We start from the raw sequence: 8,490 nt of genomic DNA on the forward strand, positions 1-8,490 counted from the left end.
AGATCATAAGCATTCGTTTGATGTATAATTCATTGCCATAGCATTTTCTGTTCTAAAGCTATTGTCATTTAGACGTAATCTTTTGTACCCTATTTTCTACTATAATTCCCCAGTTTTGGACATAATTGTATTTTTCTAATTATTGTGCGTTGTGGTCAGCTTAGTCATCTATTTATTCATGTAACTTTTCACCCTAATCTGAATTGGAAATTCGAGTGCTAGATCGGGGTTGAAATAAAGTGATTAGTGTTCCAGCTGTCTTTGTCTTCTCTCTCTCTCTCGCGTGCTTGGCGACCAATCAGGGATAGAATAGTTTTCGTCTCTCTACCCCCACTTCGAACTCATGCATATTAGCCTCAAGGTTAAGCCAGTCAGCCTATCGTGTCAAGGTCTTAATCTACATTATACTCGGCACTAAGTGGGTAGACAGATTCAAGGACGTAACACGGCCACTCTGGATAACCTAGAACCGACCACAACTAAGCAACTAAACACGTTAAATGGCCTACTAACTTTCTATAGACAGTTCATACCAAATCACGCATCACTTATGAGACCCTTAACAAAGAAACTTCGTAGAAGTACGAAATTCATCAAATTGGACTATATCACAGTTAAGGAATTGATCGCCAAACCAACATCGCTCGCACACCAGGACATCGAAGCACCCATAAGTATCTCAGTAGATACATCCAACTGCGGAATCGCAGGAGTCTAACGATAATGGGCCAACCACACCTGACAACCTGTGGCATTCTAAATACTTCTTCACAATTAATAATATTATTTCGGCTTATTATTATCGTCATTTTCAACACATATGAGAGAAAACGTCTTCTCCGTCAACAACCATTTGAACCATTTGAACAACTCTATTCATTCGAAGCATTCTACACCCTTAAACTATGGACACGAAACTGTGGCACGTCGCAAATACTCAGACGAACAAAGAAAACAAAGGGAAAATTGGGGCTTGAAGTGCAATTTAAAGTGGAAATTCTGCTTCTATAAAAAGGACTCGCATAATAAATGAACGGAAGAAATCCTTAAAATGCTTCGAACAGCACACGTAGTGGACGATGGATACATTTGGTAGAATATAGATATATCGAGAAGTGACAAATTTAAGCTGGTTAGCGGTTGTAGGAGAAGGAAAGCTCAGCATACTCACTTGTGATCTGGTGCGGATACATGACCGAGCGCCTTCAGCTAGGTGAGTTCATTAAAGCCAATGCAGTCAGCACTAAATCTCGATGACTTATGGAGCTATTGATTTTGGGGATTTATTTACCGCTACAAGTATAACTCCAGTCTACGCACCCTATCTCACTTTCCTGAAAAGCCAGTGCAGATTCGGATTCTTGCCTAACGCGTGTGATATTCACTTTAATTTTATTGGAGTTGGGGAGACTACCCTGAGTAATATTGTCCTAATCTTACATAATATAAAGTCTAAAACCTTTTGAACCCAATCACTTGTTTTACGAAAGTAAATAACTGGGTCAGACCTTGAGGTCATCCGCTCACTGAGAAGAGTCAGTTTGAACTTGACTTATGTAGTGGTTTGGGTCCCCTGATTCTAGTATTGATCCTAAGTTTGTTTTAACCTGAGGATTGTGTTATTTCCAGTTGCTGTCCACTTCTCTCCCTAGTTAGACGCGAGTGCATTGTGTATACCTGCTGGGTCATCGACCCACGTTTTCTTATGTTTTCGTTTCCAGTTTTCACGCTACTCTGCATGCTCCTTTTGTACACAAAGTACCTTCTGACTGAACACAAGCCACTAAACTAGGCCTTATTAGTGTTGCAAGTTGTTACAGGTTACTCCTATTACTCGGTGTAGGTCCCTTTTTTCGAAAGGACAGTATTATTTTTCACAGGCTTAACTTCTTTGAAATTTGTGTTTTCTATTCTCGTTCGATACGCTTGAATAGTTCATGGCTTAATCCTACTTGTTGAGGTGTACTATATTGATGACCTAGGGCGACTTACCAGCCTATTAGGAAACGCTACCTAGTTATATAACAATTAACAATGTAAATTGGTGAAATATATTTTATTTACTGCTATGGCAGTAGAATAACAACTTTGATCTGAATAATTAACTCTCACACATAAAATTACCCGTTGTAGTAAAAGACATGTCAGGTTTACATATTAGACCTCGGACTAGCGCTGGTGTTATAGTTTATCACCCTTTAGGGTTCACCTTACCTACTGTCAGTGACGACAGATTTTATTGAAAATGATCGGGGTCAAGTATTAAGAACTGAAATGGGATTTTGGTCAGATTCAAAGGTTGGTATCGTTGTTCTCTTCACCAGCTGACAACAGCTATCATGAAATTGTTTTTCACTTTTCAATTAAAGAATCTGAGGCTTGAATAAAGTTCAACAGTAGTAAATTAAGGATATCACCTATTTTTACTAAGTACTTTTGACTAAATACTGAATGACATCTAGCACTTCAGCACATAAATTGTCTAAAGAGCATGTATGTTATGTTATTTTGCTCGAGCACCACTTAGAATGAACCTTTTGGTTGGGGACATTCTATGAACTACCCATTGGCATTATTACTTAGTTAATAATAAAATGCTAGTTATCTACTAGTGCATTTTAATTTTCCTATGATATACTTGAGGCGTTATTCTAATTCTGATTTGTTAGCTTAGAGCCTCCCATACACTATAATTATAACCTGGAGCTTACTAGTAATAAAGACCTGTGTATTAGCAGTTTTGATTATTTGTGCTCATAATCATATATATATATATATATATATATATATATATATTTATATATATATATTGATGTCACATTGGTATAACTATATCATTTGGTAGCTGTGAAAGACTGTAACCAAAAACCTTTGAATTGTATGTTATTGAGTTGTTTATTATACTGTTGCAACGAATCCACCCCATTACTGAAGACGATGAGTAAACCATGAGATATAAATTCCCCGCTTAATCCTTCATATTATACTCACGTTAGTTCATACTGTTCTCTTCGATTTAACGTTCATATAGTTCACTAATTGAATCAGTCGGCTCTTAACTACCAAGTTACGCATTTGTGCCCCACTCTCGTTCTTTGGCTTGAGCCACGAACCCATCATCAGTAGCCATCAAAATATGTGCCTCAAGACTGAGAGTATAATCATGTACTTGGAGACCTCCAGATTGGTTTGTTATATCCGTGACTGCCTTTTACGCTGCCTTACGGCACAAGTGAACCCTCTTTAGCACTTTTGTGTAAGCGGCTTCCTAATACAATTGTAGCTTTTAAATTTGAGTTTTTGAAAATTTCTTTTCCAGATATTATTGGAATGATTGAAAGCAAAGTCCGAAGCTTGCAGTATATTTTTGAGTTCCCTCAAATTACAGACCTATTCAATGTCTCTGAACGACAAGGACAAGGTACATTCGCCTCTGTCTTAGCAGTCAGAAGTAAACAAGATCCTGACGAATCTAAGTATTACGCTTTGAAAATGATCATCCCAACAGTCGATGTTCGTAGAATTGAAAATGAAATTCGTATTCTGAGAAGACTGGGGTAATATATAGTTGTTCATTCATACAATAAAATATTTTCAGTGGTAAACATAATGTAATTCAAATGCATACAGCAATGCGGATCCGTGATCATGTCTTCATTTTAATGCCTTTTATTGATTACATCCCTTTCACAGTAGGCTAAGGAATATTTATTTCTCATGCTTCATTTTCTCTTGTAAGGAATATTATCTAACTGCAGACGAGAAAGAAATCAGACGATATATGCGCGCACTGCTCTCAGCTTTAGCCCATGTTCATAAATACAAAGTAATTCACCGTGATGTAAAGCCTACAAACTTTCTTATGGATCAAAAAACGAAACAGTAACAAGTTATCTGTTTCAATGGCATATGATCTAGATTTTTTCTCGTAGATTTTGGTCTGGCACATTCTGAAGAGTTCGGTGATATTGATGAAAGATGGGAGCGCAAATTTGAAATCAAATCTGATTCAGATACAAAGAAAAATGAATTGATGAAAAGAATTTCAAGTTTTCCTAGGGTAAGAAATAAGATCTCGTTTTAACTATGATTTTAACATTTCACACAATTAGTTTTTGCGATGATGTAATAACCGTTTTTTGAGTCTTTAATTGAATTGGTTGGTCATTTATTTCAAAACTTATAGGTCAATGAAATCCTGTCTCGTGTCCTTTAAATGGCTTCAGAACTTTTCAGTATGAAGACCCTGATGTGAGGACTAAAACAAGCATTATATCAAATAAAATGTTTAGATCTTCGTCTGCTGAGATGACTGAAACGCATTATTTCTACTCACCCGCCGCTTACCTCTGAATGCTGTAATGACTAGCATATAATTAGTTTGAAAAAAATAAGTATTCAGGTCAAGGCGTGACAGTCTATGGAGTCATTCCTTTGTTCTAATCATCTAAGTAGGTACAGACGTTTTAGTAGGGCATGTGACACAATCATTAATTAATAAGTTTATTCCAGACAGCTTAAACTTGAAAGTAGTAGTTATATATCTAAAGGATATTCGGACTATCCTGAATGACGACTGTTTGAACTCCTTACGTGGTAGTTAGTTATTGATTTTCCAAACCACTGTTTCTATCAGTAACTGACACCTATTTAAATAACAAAAATCTGTTCTGTTTAACCAATTTCCTTTTGTCAACTTATAAAGTATCCGTTTGGTGTTAACTTTCTGGTCCTATTAACAATATTTCAGGTCACAAGTCACATATCGCCTAATATCATTCTCTTTCATAAAACAAATGTAGCTTAAAGTTTAGCAACTCAGCGTTTTCAAAGCCACTTGTTAAGTGAATCTCTTGAAAAAGTTGTCCTACCATACTGTTTATTTCATGAGTCAAACTTTAGTTGAGATTACCATATAATCCATTTGTTTTTTTTTCTAGACAAATCCCAGCATATCAGAGAATAACCAGCGTGTAAATGTAACAAACAGAGAAAACAGTTATACTCATAAACGAGATTGCGTGGATTCTACAAGCACATTATTCGCTTACAAGTGTAATTCAAAAATTGATAATAAATCATCATTTAAAGGCGCATCTGTCAAATCCAGTCAAACAATATCAAATAACCTAACACAATCTTTAGGACAAGGAGGATGTGTTTGTGGTTCACGTCTCACTGTATGTCGTGGTTGTCGACATTTACCTCGAGCACCAACTGTTCGTAGAGGTGGAACACTTGGATTTAGACCTCCGGAAGTAATGATGCGTCATATCGAACAAACAACTGCTGTTGATATATGGGCTGTTGGGATTATATTTATTTCTTTCCTTTCTGGTCGTTATCCTTTTATAAAAGTAGAAGATGATTTAGATGTATTGCATGCTTTCACTCATCTAATTGGATATGAACGTATGCAAATGGGTGCCAGAAGCATTGGTAGGAGACTGTTACTTGATCCTAGACCACCACCTATGGAAGCTAGTGATTCACCTGTTATGTGGCTCAAAATAAGGTAAAGTAAGAATTTATTTGCAATATTTTACTTGTGATAATCCATTTTTCATTCAGCTTGTTATTCTGTAACTTCGGGTAGTAAAACCTATCTATAGTCTTCTTTGTAATCGTATCATTGATCAGATTATATTCCCATCGTTCAAGGTTAACCTCTAAGTGGATGAATGAAACACGAATAATCAATTATCTTTAGATGCATCTTGTTGGAGTTTCTGCTCGAACCACATAGTCTACCTAACCACTAATTTGTGTGACTGAAGATACACAATTATTTCCATATCACCTCAGCATAATCTATATTGTTTACATGCGTGGATGTAAGAGTTGATATTTAAAAGAAGGATGATGGTTTCCGTTCACTAGTCGGTAAGAGAAAAATGCGTTACTCGGAATACTTTATGTGTATCTGTGAATTGTTTTTGAAGCCATAAGTAATGGATCCAGGTTTCATCGTAAGAATCAACATCATTGTGCATGATTTTCCTACCAGATCCATATTTCCCCTAAGGCACAATCACTCATATTTTCAACTACCATTGTAATTATAATGACCTGGTTGAATAAAAAAACTTTTAGATAAACCTTTCGTTACTCCCTTAAGTAATGGAGAGTATGAAGCATCTTTCATCCATTACTCTAGTTTTACTTTGAATCATTACAGTTTTCATTAGATATGTTAAGGCATAAACTTAAATATTTTCAGTTGCAGTAAGGTCTAGATCTATCTGGTTGATAATCAAACTTGATGTTCACACTTATCTATCTTACAGTCTGACTTGCATTTAAACACCAATTTCCTGGTTACTGATTTTAATCTCATTCAAAGTCTTTTACTCTTAACTGATAAACTTCACTATCATACTGTTACAGATAAATAGATTATGAGCTTGTGTGCAGTTGCTTTTAACTATTAGAGAGGATATTTAGGCAACTCTGATATTAGATATTAGACCAGTGAATAAAGTGACTAACCAATGTTTGGGCTTGTTCCAACTAAAGGTATTTTTAATCTGCTCCGAAAAATATATTGATGAAGACGAACTTCTCTGAAGCTATTTCAAGCTAACAAACTTTATTGACCGTTGTTGTAGGCCTAAGTGATATATAAAGTTTTCGATTAACAATTGAAGTTATCAACATAGTGGGAGTGACAAAAGGTGTTTGTTGAAATGACGTAACTGTTTTCAGTGCTACAATTGTATTCATATTATGTTGGTTCTCTGTAAGAGGTTACTTCTTTTGATGTCCTTTTTCCAGTTTATTTTTCCCCCGTGATATTTAAGAGCACTGTTACACGGAAACCTGGATTTTCTTCAGTGAGTGGGGTTTCTGTCACCCTCTTGTTATCATTAAATTTAACCCTATATTGTCTTTGTCATGTGTATCTTATTGATTTCTTACATGTTAATATTAATTTACGCTTTATCTTCCCTTAATCACCCCTAAATGCCCCGGTACCGCCGAGAGTGGGGAGAGTCCACTCTCCCTCTCGAAATGCTTTCATGTGGCCACGCGTATCTAACTTCTGCCAGGGAGGTCCTACTCACAGCCGTCTCGTGGTGGGGGTGTTGTTTACGGAATTGAGAGGATGAAAAGCGAATATCCAGCGCTTTAACCGGGTTGGTGAACACGGAAAGTTCACCTAGGGGAGTCGGAAAACCCTGATTCCAAACCAATAGTGCACATGGGCTCCAGTATCATGAGGGAGCAAATGGCTTATGAATCAGTTGTTGGTCACCGGCTACCATGTGACTGCATCTCCTCACGATGCTCCACTGCCTTGTGCGTTAGACCTTTAGGTTAAAGGCTCCGAGTGTGGTCCCCTAAGAAAACTAGTTGCTTCGGTTTGGGCACCTGAGCAGTATCACAGCCCTCACACAAATCAAATGAGATTCGTGCGGCGCATACGTATCTGATGCCCCCTTTGTACCAATATTTATGTGTTTAAATAAATAAGTAATAAATAATAACCGCTTATGTCATCATTTGAATAATCATAAACTCGATTGAATGAATAAATATTTAAGATTTGATATCGTACTATTCATTGTCATTTCTTATAGATGCTCTGCAATTAGATTATACGAGAAAAAATTTGCTGGTCTACCTCCTTTACTACGTAAAACTTCAACAAAGTCAACTAATTTAACTAATGATAATTCTATACAAACTACAGAATTATCTAATGGAAAACCAATGATTGCTTTATCTTCAACGCATATCTTTCCTACTTCAGCTTATGATCTATTAGCTCGTCTATTAGAACCATGCCCACAAAAACGTATTACTGCTCAAGATGCACTTCATCATCCATATTTTTGTAATGATAAAACTCAACGACATTCTAGTATACCAATCAAATATCCAAATATACAATCAAGTGCCTTACTTCATAAACGTACATCTCGTTCAAGTTTTTGTGAAACAACAACAAATTTTATACCAAGACCACAATTTTGTTAAAAGATTAGATTATTGATTTTTTGTAAACTTATTTTTGTAATGAATCCATATATATTCAGTCTAAATGATTTAGGACAGGGGGGAATTTCCCCCCATCATCTTATCATTAACCACCGGCCTATTGGACATGTTGCAGTGACTGATCGGTCTAAACATTCAGATGCTGTACAGACCATTATATGTTAAATTAATTTTTTATGTAAAGTAACTTTTTCCATGTCTTAGTAACATTGTAATCAAAGTTTAAAATATATTTATGTTTTATAATTTTCCAATGATTTACTTCCCATGTTTTTGTTCTCACTTCTTTGTTGACATGGACCTAGGAATAGTCAGTCAGTCAGTCAGTAACAACGTAGAACTTTGTACGTACGTACATCAGTTCGAGTTGCCATACCACATTAGCACAGAGATGCAGTTGTCTATTCAAATCCCATAGTTGTAGAAGTAGTAAGAGTATAAGCATTATGTGAAAGATTAGGGTTTGAAGAGTATAATCCAATGAAATAA

At 36.0% G+C, this 8,490-nt stretch overlaps 1 protein-coding gene across 1 annotated transcript; it reads left to right on the forward strand.

The window, feature by feature from the left end:
* Positions 1-3,330: 3,330 nt before the first annotated feature.
* On the forward strand, positions 3,331-7,980 carry Smp_177120 (serine/threonine kinase; the record flags this gene model as incomplete). Its single annotated transcript, XM_018799806.1, has 6 exons — positions 3,331-3,557; positions 3,599-3,692; positions 3,740-3,882; positions 3,919-3,957; positions 4,952-5,515; positions 7,596-7,980. 6 exons carry the CDS (start codon positions 3,331-3,333, stop codon positions 7,978-7,980), a joined length of 1,452 nt encoding a protein of 483 aa, XP_018651559.1.
* Positions 7,981-8,490: the final 510 nt, after the last annotated feature.

This window comes from Schistosoma mansoni, chromosome 3 (genome assembly GCF_000237925.1).
Source record: "Schistosoma mansoni strain Puerto Rico chromosome 3, complete genome".
NCBI classification, from domain to species: Eukaryota; Metazoa; Platyhelminthes; class Trematoda; order Strigeidida; family Schistosomatidae; genus Schistosoma; species Schistosoma mansoni.